We start from the raw sequence: 20,721 nt of genomic DNA, 5'->3' as shown, positions 1-20,721 counted from the left end.
CTGCCCCCCGGAGCTGGGGCCCCTCCTCGGTTTCTGGGCCCCCCGGACAGCATATTCACTCAGGCCCCCCCTATCGGAGAGGGGGGGGGGGTCCTCCTCGGTAGAATCATGATCGTGTTCCGGGGGGAGGGGCATCCTTTGGACCCCCTCGTTAGAAATCGAGATCCTTTCGGTTAATCGCATTACAGGGGGTCCCCCATGCGATCGCGCTCCCCTCAGTAGAAATCGCGTTTCTCCCTCAGGGGGTCCCACTCCATCGTCCGGCCCTTAGAATCGTCCTAACCTTTCCCCCCCTTATGGCACCCCTGCCCCCGAGACAGATTCCCTGCGAAGACCTTGAAGACCATTGGCACAAGACCACAGGAACCAGATAAGTCCTCGGCACAATCTGACCTGTTGTTCGTTTCATAAATGAGGCCCATTAAGTCCAAACATGATGGAGAAAGACTGAACTGTCATGCATACATTCACTGGTTCAATAACAGCTGAGTTTGTGCAAAATATCGCATTACACATCACTGTCACTGAGAATACTTATTTCTCTGAATAAGTATGAGATGGGTGTGTTGTAGTTTGCATCCGTTTTAAGGTTTGAAAATATAGTTATGAATGGATTTGGATGGATCTATGCAATCTCTCTTTGTTTCACCCACTGCTTCTGCGTCCAGAGGTCCTAAGGAATTTTTTATGGCAGTCACAGTCCAAACCTTAGGGATCAGTCTCGAGGTGGGTGAGGGGCATTTTGAACAATGAGAATCCTGTCCTTCTCAGGCTTGGTACCAAAGGTCTTCTTGCCCTCTAAGAGGTGTCTGGCTGTTGTCCTGGCATCTTTATTTGATGGCGTTGGACAGTTTGCTTATGTTAGTCAACCAAGATCCAATCAAAATGAAGCAAACCTTTGTCCACTATTGTGGACAGAGAGGGGCCATTTGGCAAAGGCGTCGTCTTTGGCTTGCTTAGTTGGGGACACTTGACTGATTGCACAGACACTGTTGGAAGAGAGCTGAAATGGATGATGACCACTTAATCTTCAATGAACTGACTTTAGCTTGAAAAATGACTCTTTGTTAATGTCCTCTTGCATTATTGACAAACTATTTTCCTGTTTGACACTGTAAAGCTGCTGTGACAGTATTTTATAAAGCACTATAAAAATAAAGGTGACTTGAATTGATCGTTGAGGGCACAGAGTCCATGCATTAGATTCAGCTTTGGGTCAGCGATGGGCTCTGGTTTGTGCTCTGTGTGGGGGCATGGCTGCAGGTGCATAACCTACTTTGTTCCTTTTAAATCATAATTTGTTACTGAGTATGCCTACAATTTTAATTAATATTCAAAACTGGCAGCCATTTCGGTAGCCAATAAAGATATCTGAACGCAAACGGGCCAATACAAGCCCCGATATGTGAACTGGGAAAAAACACAGCTGCAGCAGGTTTGAAGAGCTGACCATGACAGTGATAGTTGATCACACAGAGAAGGAGCTCAGACTGAAAGTTTGGAGAAAAAATCTTCATGGTAGTGTTATCATAAATATAAAGTATATATTTTGAAACATATCAATACTGAAATATCTGACATGGTTCCAATGCTCATTTTGCTCAAAATCTATAGATACCAGCTGTACATACCAGTTTAAATCGCATGTACATAACTATTCACAGCATTTGCTCAATACTTTGCTGAAGCAGCTTTGGCACTAGGGTTGGGAATCGAAAATCGATTCCGATTCCAGAATCGGATACTTGTCAAATTAAAACTTCGATTCCGCCTATCGATTCCTATCTGAGAATACTTATTTCTCTGAATAAGTATGAGATGGGTGTGTTGTAGTTTGCATCCGTTTTAAGGTTTGAAAATATAGTTATGAATGGATTTGGATGGATCTATGCAATCTCTCTTTGTTTCACCCACTGCTTCTGCGTCCAGAGGTCCTAAGGAATTTTTTATGGCAGTCACAGTCCAAACCTTAGGGATCAGTCTCGAGGTGGGTGAGGGGCATTTTGAACAATGAGAATCCTGTCCTTCTCAGGCTTGGTACCAAAGGTCTTCTTGCCCTCTAAGAGGTGTCTGGCTGTTGTCCTGGCATCTTTATTTGATGGCGTTGGACAGTTTGCTTATGTTAGTCAACCAAGATCCAATCAAAATGAAGCAAACCTTTGTCCACTATTGTGGACAGAGAGGGGCCATTTGGCAAAGGCGTCGTCTTTGGCTTGCTTAGTTGGGGACACTTGACTGATTGCACAGACACTGTTGGAAGAGAGCTGAAATGGATGATGACCACTTAATCTTCAATGAACTGACTTTAGCTTGAAAAATGACTCTTTGTTAATGTCCTCTTGCATTATTGACAAACTATTTTCCTGTTTGACACTGTAAAGCTGCTGTGACAGTATTTTATAAAGCACTATAAAAATAAAGGTGACTTGAATTGATCGTTGAGGGCACAGAGTCCATGCATTAGATTCAGCTTTGGGTCAGCGATGGGCTCTGGTTTGTGCTCTGTGTGGGGGCATGGCTGCAGGTGCATAACCTACTTTGTTCCTTTTAAATCATAATTTGTTACTGAGTATGCCTACAATTTTAATTAATATTCAAAACTGGCAGCCATTTCGGTAGCCAATAAAGATATCTGAACGCAAACGGGCCAATACAAGCCCCGATATGTGAACTGGGAAAAAACACAGCTGCAGCAGGTTTGAAGAGCTGACCATGACAGTGATAGTTGATCACACAGAGAAGGAGCTCAGACTGAAAGTTTGGAGAAAAAATCTTCATGGTAGTGTTATCATAAATATAAAGTATATATTTTGAAACATATCAATACTGAAATATCTGACATGGTTCCAATGCTCATTTTGCTCAAAATCTATAGATACCAGCTGTACATACCAGTTTAAATCGCATGTACATAACTATTCACAGCATTTGCTCAATACTTTGCTGAAGCAGCTTTGGCACTAGGGTTGGGAATCGAAAATCGATTCCGATTCCAGAATCGGATACTTGTCAAATTAAAACTTCGATTCCGCCTATCGATTCCTATGCGCTTTTTTTTTTCTTCATCTGTGAGGACCTAGCAGTCAGCCAGGACCTTCCTCGCTAATCTAAGCGCTCCAAATTTTGGCTACATTTGCGATCAGAAGTCAAAAAAGCTAAGTATAATATCTGTGATAGCTAAACACGTGTCACCACCAACATGACAAAGCACTTTAATTTAATAGATAGTTAAAGTGCGCAAACACGATTCAAACACCAACGTGATTCTATTCCTAAATTACAATGATTCGTCTGTTTCATTCCTCTACCTTTGACGTGTGCGATCAATGTTGTGATCACTTGTTGGTTCATCCGTGTAGAGTACGTTCACACCTGTGTGATTTGAACATTTAAATTTGCGTTCGCGCTGCCATTGACCTAAAGAGAGCAGTTGTCATCTGTCATGAACGAAACAGCTTCACAGTCTTTTCAACCACACAGTATCATTATTTCTTCGTTACAAACATTCAAATTACAGAAGTACTGGGATAAAAGTTTATAGTTCAGATATAAACTCTGATGTGTATGGTAGCGATTAAAATAGAGTAAATCACCTTTTGAAAGTAATTTGACACTTCATTTGTCGATTACATTGCTATGCCAGTAGGTGGCGAAAAGGGGCTGTTAAAATTTATTCGTCTTTGAATCATACAAGAGATTCGTTCAAGAATGCGGATTCACCCAGTAATGAAACAAGTACATCTTCAGTGAGTCATTGAATCAATTATTCATAAATTACATGTGATTTTGTTTAGTCTAATGTTTTTTTCTTCAGAATCATGAGAGAACTTCTATTGGGGGAAAAACAAAAAAAAAACTACATTTATCCAGAATCATGCAGTTCTATTTTTGCACACAAACAGCTTTTAAAGAGTCCAGTTTTTATGAAGCCTGTTGATTTTTGTTCATGGTACTCAGCTCCAATAAATGGTATGCAAAAAAGAGACACAGGATAAATGTTTGATATCATTATTTAAACACATTGGAATCGAAACTGGGAATCGAAAAGAATCGGAATAGAGAAGCAGAATCGGAATTGATCAAATTCAAACGATACCCAACCCTATTTGGCACCAATTACAGCCTCAAGCCTTTTTGAGTATGCTACAAGCTTGGCACAACTATTTTTGGGCAGTTTCTCCCATTCTTCTTTGCAGGACCTCTCAAGCTCCATCAGGTTGGATGGGGAGTGTCAGTGCACAGCCATTTTCAGATCTCTCCAGAGATGTTCAATCAGGTTCAAGTCTGGGCTCTGGCATGGGCCACTTAAGGACATTCACAGAGTTGTCCCATAGCCACTCCTTTGTTATCTTGGCTGTGTGCTTAGGGTCATTGTCCTGTTGAAGATGAACCTTCGCCCCAGTCTGAGGTCCAGAGCGCTCTGGAGCAGGTTTTCATCAAGGATGTCTCTGTACATTGCTGCATTCATCTTTCCCTTGATCCTGACTAGTCTCCCAGTCCCTGCTGCTGAAAAACATCCCCACAGCATGATGCTGCCACCACCATGTTTCACTGTAGGGATGGTATTGGCCAGGTGATGAGCGCTGCCTGGTTTCCTCCAAACATGACACTTGCTATTCAGGCCAAAGTGTTCAATCTTTGTTTCTCATGGTCTAAGAGTCCTTCAGGTGCCTTTTGGCAAACTCCAGGAGGGTTGTCATGTGCCTTTTACTGAGGAGTGGCTTCTGTCTGGCCACTCTACCATACAGGCCTGATTGGTGGAGTGCTGCAGAGATGGGTGTTTTTCTGGAAGGTTCTCCTCTCTCCACAGAGAAATGCTGGAGCTCTGTCAGAGTGACCATTGGGTCCTTGGTCACCTCCCTGACTAAGGCCCTAATTCTCCTTGGATCGCTCAGTTTGGCCGGGCGGCCCACTCTAGGAAGAGTCCTGGTGGTTCCAAACTTCTTCCATTTACAGATGATGGAGACCACTGTGCTCATTGGGACCTTCAATGCTGCAGAAATTATTCTGTATCCTACCCAAGATCTGTGCCTTGATACAATCCTGTCTCTGCGGTCTACAGACAATTCCTTGGATTTCATGACTTGGTTTGCGCTCTGACATGCACTGTTAACTCTGGGACTTTATATAGACAGGTGTGTGCCTTTCCAAATCATGTCCAATCAACTGAATTTACCACAGGTGGACTCCAATCAAGTTATAGAAACATCTCAAGGATGATCAGTAGAAACAGGATGCACCTGAGCTCAATTTTGAGTGTCATGGCAAAGGTTGTGAGTACTTATGTACATGTGATTTTTCCCCCGTTTTTTATAGTTAATACATTTCCAAAGATTTCAAATAAACTTCTTTCACGTTGTCATTATGGGGTATTGTTTGTAGAATTTTGAGGAAAACAATGAATTTAATCAATTTTCCACATTTTCCCATAAAATGTGGAAAAAGTGAAGCACTGTGAATACTTTCCGGATGCACTGTACAGTAAAAGTTTCGGAATGGGGTATTTGTATGATTTGTTCATATAAATATCCTAGTCTAACTGCATCACGACATTGTACAGACATTACAGGTCAAAGCCATCTGATGTTCCATTTATCTAAATAAATATAAAAACATATATGGCTCTTAAAACACTGCGTACAAAAATTCAGTGTCATATTTTAAATACCTCAACTGAATTGAGGTCATTTGTTTTATTTACTATTTTATTACTGACTGTTTACTCTGACTGTTGTCGTTTTTGTAAATTCAATTCAGTTTGAAATCAAGCCTCCATTGTGCTGTAAGCTATTGCAAAAACTTTACTCTATTGTAAAGACACAAATACACAGAATAAGCAAACATTTATTTGAGATTATTGTAATGGTAATTGCTCAATCTTTGTATGTAAATAAAAGCCAAAATAAAATTATTCCATTTCACTTTGAAATACATCACAACACTGAAGTTAGTTGCAACTTCCGGTTCATATTGGCTTTTATATTGATATTTTTCAAGGTATTGTATTTAAGTTAGAAATTCCAGTATTGGGATCACTAATTCACGAATGTACTTCAATGAGATAAAAGTGTGTTTTGTTGAAAGTAGCTATTTTCTACATAGATCTTTGATTTGAGTGAATATTTATTGGTGATTCATTAAATATCGCTGTCTAAAAAGTAACTAGTAACTAGTACTCTGAGTAGTTTTTGAGAAAGAGTACTTTGTACTTTCAACTTAAGTACTGTTTTAGCACCAGTACTTTTACTTGTAATTGAGTATTATTTCATCAATGTAGCAGTACTTGTACTTAAGTACAAATTTTCAGTACTCTTTCCACCACTGGCTGTGGGTGCTAACGAGTCTTCAACAACCACTTTGTAAAAACAATATTGGACCAAGAACAATTCAAAAAGAGGGCTATATATAAAGAGAGAAATACAAGAGACTAAACAAGGTAATTAACTAAACACAGGACACAGGATGGCAAATAAAAAAACCATGGTAAGAAAAGAACAAAAACAAAAAACTAAACTGGGAACAGTGTAAATATGAAAACATAACAACTCATTACAAAAGTGGAGCAAATAATAAATCTAAGCACTACATTGGATCTATCAATTTACACATGTAAAAATACCATTACTGACTGAATTTGGCATTTGTACAGTATACCAAATAATGAACTTAATATAGTTTGCCAACATTTAATGTACTCTGATGTTTGTTGAAATGCAAGGTTTACAGGTTTACAGTTCTGAGGTTTACAGATTCGCTGACCAATAGATCATCAGCTTCAGTACATGACATGACTAAGAATAAACATTCCTGTGCCAAAGCATGCCAGGTGGTCCTGATCTTCGGATGCTTTTACCTTTGACACACATTCTTAATGACCACATCTGCATTTCTTTGTTCTTGTGTAATATTTTGTGTTGATCTCACCTGTGTCAGAAAAATGCAGAGTTCTTTGAAAGGCTGTAGCAGACTGGTGTCTCTGATTTTCTTTATAATAAGGACACTTTTGGGTGGCTTGTTCCATGTCAATCTCTGACTGGCTGGATCTTGAATATGCCTGAATGCACAGATATGAACAAACATGTTTGTCTATATAGCATGTTTTTTTTAAACATTTAAGTTTACTGGGTGACAAAAAATAAGCTCTTATTTCATTTTGCATGGTAATTAAGAGCTCAATTGAGAAATCCATTTTCCCTGATTGTTTTATATTTAAGAGGTTACTGTACTATAAAACACGTAAAATATACAGAATATATGGCTATTCAGGGTTGTGTAAAAAGCGCATGCTCTGGAATTTGATATACTTCTCGTAAGATTTCCAACCGATCTCCACCAAACTCGGTCAGCATGACCTCAAGACATTGGGAATGCTAAATTGTCAAGGGATTTTTGATATCTCGAACGGTTTGGCCATGGCGAGGAGACATATTTATGGTGAGAAATGAAAAACAGGAAGTGTCTAATAACTGTTGCACACATTGTCTGATTTTGATGAAACTTCAGCAGATTGTTTGTTCTATGATGCTGATCACATAGATGTGACTTTTAGGAGTCAAAGTTATAGCGCTACCAACTGGCAGCAGGAAGTGTGTCATTTTCAAAATGCTTTGAAATCAGCCTCTTATTTTTATTTGATTTGCTTCAAACTTCATCAGAATAATGTCAAAACACAGCTGATGTAAAACTGTGAAGGGATTCTTGATATCTAAAATACTGTTGCCATGGCAACCTGTCAAACTTGAATATTCTTTTCCAGTGATTTTGAGGCACTTAACATGCTTAGAATTTCATGAAACTCAACACACACATCAGTATTGATGATAGTTAGACACTGGCAAAAGCTTATAAACGGGCATGGAACAGGCGCTCTATAGTGACACCTTTTGACAAACGTTGGGGGGTTAGTTTTTGCTACTGTCACCAAAATCTGTACATATATTATTCTCATAAAGCCGGACAACTTTCTAATTTACAGCCATTAGCTACGACCAACAGGAAATTGGTTATTTTGGTTTGAATGTGGATTTTTGGAAAAATCAGGCTGTGGAATTTTGAATACTTCTTCCAAGGAAATCAAGCAATTCACACCAAACTTTGTCAATATGATGCCAAGATATTGACGATGCTAAATTGCGAATGGATTTTGGATATCTTGAACGGTGCTGCCATGGCAATTTATTAACGTAAAAGTAAAAAAGATAACGGGGTCATTCTGTGACAAATCAAACAAATTTCAGAAATTTTCCCGGCTCAAATTTTTGATTTTGCTAATATATTTTCTGAAGAAAGATGCATAGTGATGATAGCCCAAATATTAAATTTCAGGGATGAATATTTACTAAGTAATCCACTATTTTGTAGAGGGGGGTGAAAATGGCAATTACCCTTCTAGGGAACTCCACGCTACGCCCCCTACGGTGCACTTTGGGGAATGCAGCCTGCATGACCGGTGTCTGAAGCACGTGTGAAACAACACCAATCTATTGGTCCACCTGACCCATGACGTCATAGGAAGTATAAAAGGGCACCTGCTGAATATGTCATCCTCTTTGCTGTCTTCAGGAGCCATCTGTTTGAAGTGCGTGTGATAGACCAAGGCGGGTGGGAGTTGTGGAGAGTGTGTGCCTCCATGCCAGAGGTTTCTGACACTTGAGGACACACAGGATCTATGCATCATGTGTCTTGGTAAGGAGCTTGCGCATTCGGTGCTCGAGGGCTCTGAGCGCTCATTGTGAGTGTCTCCAATGAGAAGCTCCCTTTGCATTTGTCCCTCTTCTCGAGTGATGAGTGACAAGCGTTTGCATCTCGCGGTTCGGGTCCCGGTACTGCCGAGGCATGGTGAAGCCTCGGATCGCGGGACTCGCGGGGTTAAGATGCTCTTTTGGGTTATCAATCCCGTGTATAGCGCCTGAGTCGAGCAGTGCCTGAGGGATTGCGTGCCTCCGTGGTTGGATTCTAACACTTGAGGGCATATTCTGCTTTCGCGTTTGTCTCGACGAAGAGCACACTCGTTCAGAGTTACGCACTCACTGTGACGAGTCACGATGTCTAGGCTGCGCTTGTGATTGTTCCTATTCCCGAGGGATGCAGGACGAAGCGTTTCTTTCCCAGAGTGTTTTCAGCACCTAGAGTGCTTATGGGGAATGTTCCTACTCCTAAGCCAGACGGGTTTAGGAGTGGGCTGCCTCCCCAGGCTTCTGGGTATTTTTAAGTGGGCTGTCCCTCTGAATCCCGCCTAGTGGGTGTGGGCTGAGTACACTGCTCCCCCTCTTCAGGGTTTTAAGTATAGCTGTCTGCAGATGGTTATGCTCCAGCTCAAGCTGAGCATAGGTCTGAGGGTAGCTATGATCTAGCCTGGCTTGGGTTCCCCTTGGCACAAGCTCTTTCAAGTAAGTGCTGAAGTCTTTTTCCTGTCTTCAGCCTTATATGAGGGAACTGCTATTCGAGGATAGCTGTGTCCAGCTCTCTAGTGTTTTTGGCCACAGCTTACATCAGGCTTTGATCTCGGACTGATAATGTTTAAGTGTTCGCTCTTAGCGAATCATTTACTGATGGCCCGGATTGGGGGCCTCCTTAGTGTAGCCATCTGAGGGTGGTTATATTACAGCCATTGTTATGGCAGGACGGGCTTACTTGAATACAGTTATCTGAGGCTAGCTGTGTCTTACTGGCAGTTGTGGTGAGCCCTCTCCTGGAGTGATCCCCTTACCTAGAGCCTAGCTATCTGAGGATAGCTATGAGATAGCTCAGTGATTGCTCCCCTGCCTAGGGTTTTAAGTAGCGGTCTCTTGAGCCCTTGCCTAGACAGCGCTATCTCCCCTGCTAGGGTTGTAAGCAGATAGCCCACTCTCTGTGGTCTGGGTAGTCTCAATCAGTCCCCCTTATGGTAGCCCCTTTCTAGGTACCTAGCTATCTGTGGGTAGCTATGTGCTAGCTTAGTGATTGCTCTCCTGCTTAGGGTTTTAAGTAGCAGTCTCTTGAGCCCTTGCCTAGACAGCGCTATCTCCCCTGCTAGGGTTGTAAGTAGATAGCCCACTCTCTGGGGTCTGGGTAGTCTCAGTTGGTCCCCTTATGGTAGCCCCTTCCTAGGTACCTAGCTATCTGTGGGTAGCTATGTGCTAGCTCAGTGATTGCTCCCTGCTGAGGGTTTTAAGTAGCGGTCTCCTTGAACCCTTGTTGCTATCTCCAGTGGCATGGCCACTTTCTGAGGAAAGGCTTGGTGTACGTCTGTCGCTTCCTTGGTGCTCCCCCACCAGGTATGCCCCCTAGCATCTCGCTCTCTCTCAGGGAACCATGGATACATGCGTAACTCGAGAAGTTTTCACCTGAGATTCAGAGCCAAATTGCAGGGGGTTAAAAATGTCTTAAGAAAGATGGCAGCATCACAATGTTATTTTTACACAGAGCTTAGTAGGTCTGTTAGTAAAATATGTTGACTTCAGCAATCTTTATTGCATTATGTGCCAATGGTGACCATTCAAAAATGGGGAAAGAGCACTTTTCAAATTTATTCTCCAAAGTTTGCATGCCTGTAACTCAAAAGGTATTAAAGATATCTTAATGCCCTTTTAGATATTGGGTCTTCACAAACTTTACTTTTGGCTTCTTCATTTTTAAGGCCCCATATGGTTTTGGTTCCAGAGATATTGGAATTTCAATATGGCTCCAAGAGAATTGTTAAAATGTACATATTTTCAGTGGTCAACAACCAAATGTGGGTCAATTTGCAAAAATATAATACTTATTTTATTTTAAAGAGGAATGTCTGAAGAACAAATAATGTTGAAACTAGAAATGTATCTCATTTACTTCTGTCAAAGCAGAACACTGCATTGAACATACCTGTCTGAGTGCCATAAATGTTCTTTTTCCAAATCAAAATTTGCATGACTATAACTCAAGAAGTATTAAAGATATTGCAATATGATTTTAGATTATAGTTCTTAATAAACTTTTCTTTTGGAATATTTATTTGCAAGGCCCTACATCATTCAGTTCCAGAGATTTGGGCATCACAATGAGGCTCCATTTTCTGATTGTTGAATATTACCTATTTTAGTGGCTGAAAAGCAAATGTTGGTCACTTTGTATACAGCTGATACTTATTGTATTTAAAGCAGAATGTCTGAAGAATAAGTAATGTTGAAACTAGGAACGCATCTTGTTTCCCTCTATCAAAACAATATGCACAAAACATACCTGTCACAGAGTGCTAAAAATGCAATGAAATGGTCAAGCTGAGGGACATTATCTTTCTCTCAGTAGTCTATTCATAAGATTCTATATTTGAATCCGTTTCAGGGATATTTGGAAGAAGTGATTTTGTTCATTTTAACAGTTTCTGAAGCTACCAAGAGTTCAAACACATAGTATTGCCAAATCTTCATACTTCCACAACAAGATCAACAGCACTCCAGACACACGTAATCTCTTCAAACTTTCCATTCTCTCCTCTGTCCCCCTCCACCACCTCCTACCACTTCTATTCTATATTCCGCCTACTTCCGCCTACTTCCGCCTACTTCCCGCCTACTTCCCGCCTACTTCCCGCCTACTTCCACTCACTACTACGAATTTACATCCCCTTCAGAAGTCTGAGATCCGCTAGTGAGCGACGCCTCGTGGTACCATCACAGAGAGGCTCAAAATCACTTTCCAGAACATTCTCGTTCACCACTCCTGGCTGGTGGAACGATCTTCCCACCCCTATCCGGAATGCTGAATCCCTGACAATTTTCAAGCAACAGCTGAAAACTCATCTCTTTCGAAGCTACTTGACTTCATCATAATAAAAAATTTAAAAAAATGTATCTCTCTTTATTTATTCCTTCTCTTTCTAGCTTGTACTTATTTGAACAATGTCTAAGAACTTGGTATTACAACCACTTCTTGTGTCTGTTTGCCTCTTTAAGAAGAATCGCTTTATGTATCCCCCAATTGTAAGTCGCTTTGGATAAAAGCGTCTGCTAAATGACTAAATGTAAATGTAAATGTAGTATTGTAACATGATTGAATCAAATCTCACACCTCATAGGGAAAAGTGGTTGTTTTACCACACACTGCATTCACATCAATAAACCAAGAGATGCCTAACCTGGATTAATTATTAATTTTTCTTTTTTATTGTTATATAATGTGAGCATAGTCATAGTGCTAAAGGGCATATTTGGCATAATCACTGATAATACCTCAAACATTTCAGGTCACTCACACTTGAAATAATTAACATTGGGTAATTCTAAACCCCAGGTAAATGGGATCCTGGGTAATCTTATTTTACATTTCATACTGTTCATACTTTACCTAGAGTTAACAATTAATCCTGGTCATTTATAATCTGATGTGTCACACTGTACATTCCTAAATCCTGGGTTACTCTTATTATTTGCATTGTCAGCAGTGATGACTAGATAAACACAAAACCACATTTGGTGTGAAAATGGGTAAGATACGACAATTTGGACATACCCCCCCACACAAAACCATTTCTTAGGAACAAGAATCTAAAATCATATTTAAGGTGCCATAGAATGCAAAAATCACTTTTATAAGGTGGTTGAACACAGTGTGCAGTGTGTGAAAACCACCAGCCTATAATGGTAAAAATCCACCCACTCATTTTTTTTAAAAATCCCAATAAATCATAAACAGTTTCTCCAAAGGAGTGGTTCCAGGTCTCTCAATACTATGACGTCATACTCTGGAAAGTCCCGCCCATTTGTGATGCTCTCTGCCCTATTAGCATAGACCCCGCCCTGAGTGAGAAGAAGCAGAACCATTACTGTTTTCTTGCTGTAGCTGCTGGAGATACAATGTCAGCACCAAAGAGCCATTACAAGTGTCGTGTGTTGGGATGCACCAACGAACATAGGAGTCTCATAGACCTCTGAGGACATGGTGGTTAAATTTAATTTTCGAAGGAAATGTCCCGAAAAAAACCTGGAAAAGTCCTATATGTTTGTGCTAATCATTTTGCGCCGGACTGCCTCACAAACGTGGGACGATGCTGCCTTCACGTGCTACCAAAATGATCGTAAATAGGAATGTGGTAGTTAAAAAAATTACATTTTAAAGCAATGTGAAGTCAGTAACACGGTCACCACCAGCTAAACCATAACACTGATATGCCGGAGCATGAGCTCTTGTAGGTCTGTCCTCTTCTGAAAATGGAGGCGGGAGCACCAGCTCATTTGCATTTAAAGGGACAAACACAAAAACGGCACGTTTTGGCTCATACCCTAAAAGTGGCAATTTCAAAAATTTGTACAAATTACAACCCTCTACATTGCGAGTAAATCACTCGCATATGCGACTAAATCTTCACTCTGGGCGACTAAATTATGTATAATATTAGCCAATGGCAAATCAATTCTTAGATTTTACTCGCCAATGTGTGAGTTGGAGGCTGAGTATATGTTTAGCATAGATATATTTTCACTCGCCAAACACTCTGACTGAGCACTTCAGAGTTTCACTCTCCGTCAAGAGAACTGTGCTATTTATCATTTAATCTCAATGGATGCGCAAGCGCACCTGTGTTTGTGTATTTGGCGTAACGTAAACTCTAGTGTGAAGGCGCACGACTCGCTGACGCTTTCTCTCACACGCGCAAAGTGAGAGAGAGAGAGCGAGAGCGTCTTACATAACATGCAGAATTGATGTGATACATATAAACGATATTCTTTGTTGTATTTTCCTGTCAAAATAACGGAGTTCCTTTGGAATTCTTCAGCTTTTAAGAAATGCTGGGTTTTCCGGTAGTGGGCGGAACTAATGCACAAATGACAATCTCATTGGCTGGTGCTCACCTATTATCGTCCCTGTTTAGATTTCAGCAAATCAGTTTTAGCAAACGCACACAACCTGATTAATATTCATGAATCCAGAAGCTCGTTAATCATAGAGGGTTGAATTATCTGTGTGGTATTTTGAGATAAAATTCACATACACATTCTGGGGACATCAGAGAACAATTTAAAATATTGTATCAATGCATTCTATGGCACCTTTAAGATAACTTTAATACATCTTGAGTTATAGGCACACAAATTTTGGGATGCTTTATATTGTTCTTATTAGTAGAATTTGTATAATAATAATAATATCTTATCAGTATTATTGGTAGTTTTTATTTTCTTCAATTTTTTACAGGAACACTGAATGACCAAAAAAAGCACCTTTAAGATAACTTTAATACATCTTGAGTTATAGGCACACAAATTTTGGGAAAATAATATTTATGACACTCAAACAGATATGTCCTATACAATTGTTTTGATAGAGGGAAACAGATGCATTCCTAGTTTCAACATTACTTATTCTTCAGATATTCTGCTTTAAACACACTTAGGCCTAATCCTACCCCTTAGCCCTTTCCCCTACCCCTCCGTTTCGCGCGTTCACGTGAAGGGGTAGGGGTGTCTCGATTTAGATGACATATGATGACGTGTGACGGCATAGTAGTGGTGTCCCAATTCTAAGGGGAATATTTTCACCCCTACCCCTTGACACTCTGTTTCAAGGGACAAGGGGAAGGGGTAGGCGGAGGGGTAGGGGAAGGGGTATAAAATAGAATTGGGATTGGGCCTAAGTATCAGCTGTATACAAAGTGACCAACATTTGGTTTTCAAGTGCTAGAATGGGTAATATTCAACAATCTGAAAATGGAGCCTCATTGAGACCCCCATATCTCTGGGATTGAACAATGTAGGGCCTTGAAAATGAAGATTCCAAAAGAAAAGTTTATTAAGAACTAGAATCTAAAATCCTTGGCATGCAAACTTCAGATAAAAACTTGAAAAGTGCTGTTTCCCCATTTTTGAATGGTCACCATTAGCACATAATGCAACAAAGTTTGCTAAAGTGAACAGATTTTACTAACAGGCCTACCAATCTCTGTGTAAAATTAACATTATGATGCTGCCATCTTTCTGGAGCCATTTTACCCCCTTGTAATTTGGAGATATTGTTTTTGGAGGTATGTAGTTTTTCAGCCTATTTTACTTATAATTATTATTTAATAATAGAAAACTTTTTACTAAAACAACAATATAGATATTAGTCAGCCCATTATTGCACCACATCTTGCTAGAAAAAAGTGCCTGAAAATAAGGACTATAAACTCTAACTTGTTCAACTGTATTGTAAAATGGACTACACAAATAGTTAATAAAGGACTCACATGACAGCTTTAGGATTCTTCAGCATGCAGGCTTTGGGTCCAAATGTGGTGACAGGGCTTGGTCCGTGAAGTGACTGTGTCCTCCTTTAAAAGAACAGAAAAATTATTTTTTAAAATGTTAAGTATATATTGTAGCTGCAAGTACTGACAACGTGTAACGCACAGCGAACATAGTTCCAGGCAGGTCTTGACCGCATTACATGTCCATATCACCATATCAGCCAAATGATTTGAGTTATTTCAAAGGTCCTTACAGCCTAAAAAAAGCAAAAGAACCAGAACCCACAACGACACTGGCCAAACAAATAAATATATTAAACAATAGGATTAAAACGACAGATCATTCCATGTTTTTGCCACAAAATTACGTTTTATTATGTATGGAAAGCACATGCTCTATCTCTCCTACTCTCTCTCCCTCACAGACACACATACAGTTTGCACACACGCTAACATACGCTCTAATGATTTTATCAATAACATAGTTTAACAACTTAAAAACAACATGACTTCTCACAAGCAAGGTAACAACGGAGCTGTTCGTGAAAAAAATTTACTTAAAGTTTCACTATTAGTAGAGACATTGCTGCCGAACCCTTTTGAGAGAGACACAGACTCACAGAGGTAATCTAAAGTGTTGCCCACTCTCGCAAAATAAGTAAGCAACCGCAGCTTCAAAAACAAGCCCAATATTATTATATTATTTATTATCATTAATGGTAACACTTTTTACGGTAAGGGTACATGAATGACCATGAATTCATGCATAAATGAATGTGTGAATTATGCATTACTTCATGTATTAATATCTCATGAATTATCAGGAACTAACATGAGTTCAAAGTCTTTCATTCATGACTTCATGGATGAACAACACCTTAATTAAGACATTAAGTAAGGTGAGTACATCATCATGATTTATAATTTATTACGCATGATCATGATGTTTTCTTTGTTCACAAAAAAACAAGGTCTTTCCTATCCATTGTGGATAAAGCTATGCTTATGGCACATGATTCAAAAAAACATTATTTTGTGCATTTAAGACTACTTGAATTATTAAAGGAATATACAAAAATCCACATTACCTCATGCATGCATACAGGCTAGAACAGTATATCAATTAATGTGAGAACTAATGTTTTTCATTAAATATGATATGAGTTATCAAGCATGTTCATATCTTCTTCATATTAGCCTGCAGGAAAATGGACAGACCCCAACATTGGCCAATCACAGCACATAGGCTGTGAATTCTGTTAACATCCAAATACAGTAGTCATCATTAACTAAGCATTAGCTTCTCATGATTTCATCATGTTTGTGGCCCCTCAACTAAAGTGGAGACTTGGTCCTTTGGAATACTGATAAACAGTGTGTTATAAATGATGGCATAATTGTGAAATGACATGAATATGAACATGAAAGTTTAAGCTTTTGCACACAATGTACTGTGGACACAAAAGGACTTTGATCTTAACTTTCTGTAAATAACAATTCAGAAAGCACAACAACAATTCAGAAAACATTATAACAAGTCAGAAAACACAATGACAAATTCGAAAACAAAATAACAAGTCAGAAAACACAACGACAAATCAGAAAAACCGGAAGAGGTAGGTATAGTTTGAGACAGTGCCATTGGTTTGGGATTACTCACCGCTGACTGGACAAGACATCTGTCAATCAACGTATACAGGAAGAACCAGCCGAAGAACAGCAGAGTCGTGGTAGAAAGTTCGGAGATGGTATTAAAGTAGCTCAGTTTAAATGTATTGTATGAATTGCCCTTACTATGGAATTAAAAATACGGAGTGTATATTTACATTTAGTTAAAAGTGCCTGAAAAACATCAGCTCCAGTTGTGCAGATGGATAAGTGCGTGTTGTTAAAGGGGTCATATGATGCTTTTTTAAAGATCATTATTTTGTGTATTTGGTGTTTTTTTTTCTTTTTCTCTTTTTCTTCTTTTTCCCTCTCTCTCTCTCTCTCTCTCTCTCTCTCTCTCTCCCTCTCTCCCTCACACACACGCAAAACTCCGCATTTGAACAGTCAATAGCAAATGCTTAAACTAATAACAAAACAGTAGCTGATTCAGAAGCGCCAGATTGTCATAGCAAAGTCAGAATTACCTCCTCTCCTAGGTTCACGAAACGGTCGTCCATAAAATGCATTGCTGTTCTGTTGAAAGTAATCTTAAAGATTCCTAAATGCATCTACTTTCGGAAGGCCAAATAAAGTGCCTTTGCTTTCGCCTAGAAACACAAAGCGTCTCCCTGACATGGCTGCTTCAACACTAACTGCGGTTACTGAAACCACGCCTTCTTTCTTTGCATTGCACATTGCAAATATTTCCACATAGTGAGGTAGATATGTGGGGGCGTGTTTGAACAAGCTGTTTTAGGGGGGCGTGGCAACTTCAGGAATCTTATCTATGCACAATCAGCTTGTAACACTCTGAAGAGAAAGGAAAACAAGTTCAGCAAAAGACGGGATCGAACCCAGGTCGATCGCGTCAAAAAGCCAACAACACACACTTATCTATCTGCACAACTGGAGCTGATGATTTGCAACCACTTTTAACTAAATGTAAATAGACACCCCGTATTTTTTATTCCATAGTAAGGGCAATTCATACAATACATTTAAACTGAGCTACTTTAATACCATCTCCGAACTTTCTACCACGACTCTGCTGTTCTTCGGCTGGGTCTTCCTGTATAAGTTCATTGACAAATGTCTCGTCCAGTCAGCGGTGAGTAATCCCAAACCAATGGCGCTGTCTCAAACTATACCTACCTCTTCCGGTTTGTCTGATTTGTCGTTGTGTTTTCTGATTTGTTCATTTGTTTTCGGATTTGGCGTTGTGTTTTCTGAATTGTTATTTTGTTTTTTAACCTTGCATTTGCGTTTGTAATTTGTTATTTTGTTTTCAGAATTGTGATTTGTTTTGCACTTCTCGGCCACCGTAGAAAACTCTTTACAAAACAATAAAGCTGGTTTACAAAACCATAAAGGATTTTGTACAAAAACCATAAAGATTTACAAAAAAAAAAAAGATGAAACAAACAGCTTGGTGTTTTTTAAGGAAAGGAGACACATTTTAATGTAACAAGCAACTGATGTGGACTCATTAAATATTTAATATTGAACAAAAATAAACTGTTCAAATAAATGGCACAAACAAGGCAGTACATATACAAACTTGTCCTTTGTAGGGTATAGAGTGGAGAAAACAAAATTATATGTATATGTTGCAGGGGTTTTTGTGAGCAGAAGGCTAAAGCTTGAGCTATCTTTTAAAGAAACATTTATGGTTTAAATGTTACCTCCTGACTACCAGCTATGGAGTTTTGTCCTCTGTAGAGGACATTATGTTTTAGCAATTTCTCTGAGACGTTACATGTCACAGTTTTAAGTCTAGATGTCTTTTACAAAGCACATTCAGGGCTTTTCAGAGATACCAAGTGATTGAATGTTTCACCATGACCACTACCTCTCCTTGGTCTTTAAAAATGGCTGACATTAATTTAGTGATCAAGTGTAACACCCTCATGGAAATATGATAATATTGTGTAATTATCATTTAACCCTGATTCATTTTCAAATTGTTTGTCATAAATCAACATCTCAGGAAAATGTTATGGGGTTTCAAATCAAAATATGAGCTTCTGTTATGAAACAGGACATCGATTTCATACATGTCCACTGTAGAGGACATCAGGACTTAAAGCATGTTTATTACACATTTTGGGAGACACAACAAATGAATAGAGAAAAGATTATATATCAATATTCCTCTTGAATATTAAGTATTCTTATGAAAATCTTGCTAATTTTTAGACCCATTATTTCACTTATTTGTTCATTCTATGTTGCCCCAAAAACACATTAATACACAAATTAGATACAGTTTATAGATACATTGTATATAATGGAAAAACTCGTTTATGGCCATTTTACACACATTTTGCATAAAGAAAAATGGTTTTTAAAAATATCTTTCATAACATAGTTGAGAATCATCTTTATATAAAGTTTGGTATAAAAATTGAAAATTGATTTGTGATCAAAACAGAAATCACACAGTTTTTTGCCTTTTCATGTCTATTCATGCCTTTTTATTTTAAATTTTTTTTAAACAGGACTTTTTAAAGTCCCGATGTCCTCTACCCTTTGGAAATTTTAACAAGTTTGTGGCACCCTACAAAATTAATTTTGTCACAATATTTGAATTTCTAACTTCGATATGATACTTTGAAAAGTATAGATATTCGGTACAGCAGGGAAAGAACTGCAGAATATACTGTCATACAGATATTTTTTATATTATAAAAAATTTTTGTCCATCAATGGTTGCAATCAGTAGGCTAATTTCTAATGAAAAGACCAATTTATATGACAGATTTTAATGTAGGCTTTTATATGTAAACATTGTAAGATAGCTAGTTAAAACAGTAATTAAACAAAGTTTTGCTCACTCAGTGTATTTTTGATTTTACAGTTGGGTAATTTTTTTGCAGTAGCACGAGATAGCTTGATTTAAAACTTTGAATTGAATAAAAAATGACAAGGAGGCTAAACAGTTAATAATAAAATAAGAACAAATAAAGAAATTACTAATGATAGCACAAATAAAAAATAACGATAGGCCAACAAATTAAATAAATAGCTTTTTAGTTTTTCGGGTAGGTCTAACACACAGTAGGGCTATTAAGAGATTGAGGGCAGTGGTTGCCCATTTACCACACCTTGTTACAGCACAGTAGGGCAGGGGTGGCGAACGTCGGTCCTGGAGAGCCGGAGAGCCGCAGAGTTTTGCTTCAACCCTAATCAAACACACCTGAACAAGCTAATCAAGGTCTGAACGGTTACTAGGAAGCTACAGGCAGGTGAGTTTTAATTAGGGTTGGAGCTGAACTCTGCAGGGCTGCGGCTCTCCAGGACTGGAGTTCGCCACCCCTGCAGTAGGGCTATTGCAAACAGAAACAATACTGTACTACATCGATGTTTCCTGTCAGCTTGATTTTTGAGTGGACTTTGCTGTTCCGATGAGCATGAACGGTATATGAGTGGAGCACTCACATGGGCCGTGAGCGACTAAGCGGGGCACACACACGCATAAAGCGGGATAATACGCAGAGCGTCACACCACGTGAAAGTGAGTCCTGAGCGGTGAACTAATTTTCGGCAGCCAGAATTTCAGTGCATTTCTAATTATTGGAGACATCGGAAATTGATATTATATAATAGCTGCTTTTTTTAACATTTTAGCAATTTAAAAATATAAAAAAATGATTTTTTACACGGCACCCCTGCTCTCAACAGACGGGACCCCGGTTGGGAAACACTGCTCTAAACAATGTAATGACATGACAAAATACTAAATTCACAAAACTGTTTTTTCCTGGTAGTCAGGAGGATATACAGGCACTTAAAGTACATGGTATATGAAGTCACCACTTTAGTTGAGGGGCCACAAACATGATGAAGTCATGAGAAGCTAATGCTTAGTTAATGATGACTACTGTATTTGGATG

At 39.1% G+C, this 20,721-nt stretch overlaps 1 protein-coding gene across 1 annotated transcript in view; it reads right to left on the bottom strand.

Annotated features, from left to right (window-relative positions):
• Nucleotides 1-20,721, bottom strand: part of nadka (NAD kinase a) — a 96,593-nt gene that overhangs the window by 53,580 nt on the left and 22,292 nt on the right. Inside the window, exons 3-4 of the mRNA XM_016285203.1 lie at nt 15,182-15,265; nt 6,925-7,054 (exon numbers count right to left, since the gene is read on the bottom strand). Of these exons, the coding sequence (XP_016140689.1) occupies nt 6,925-7,054; nt 15,182-15,265 (214 nt within the window). The remainder of the gene's footprint in view (nt 1-6,924; nt 7,055-15,181; nt 15,266-20,721) is intronic.

This window comes from Sinocyclocheilus grahami, unplaced genomic scaffold (assembly GCF_001515645.1).
Source record: "Sinocyclocheilus grahami isolate Dianchi unplaced genomic scaffold, SAMN03320097.WGS_v1.1 scaffold194.1, whole genome shotgun sequence".
Lineage (NCBI taxonomy): Eukaryota > Metazoa > Chordata > Actinopteri > Cypriniformes > Cyprinidae > Sinocyclocheilus > Sinocyclocheilus grahami.
Note: the sequence above shows the minus strand (reverse complement) of the source record. Positions and strands in the feature narration are given on the sequence as shown.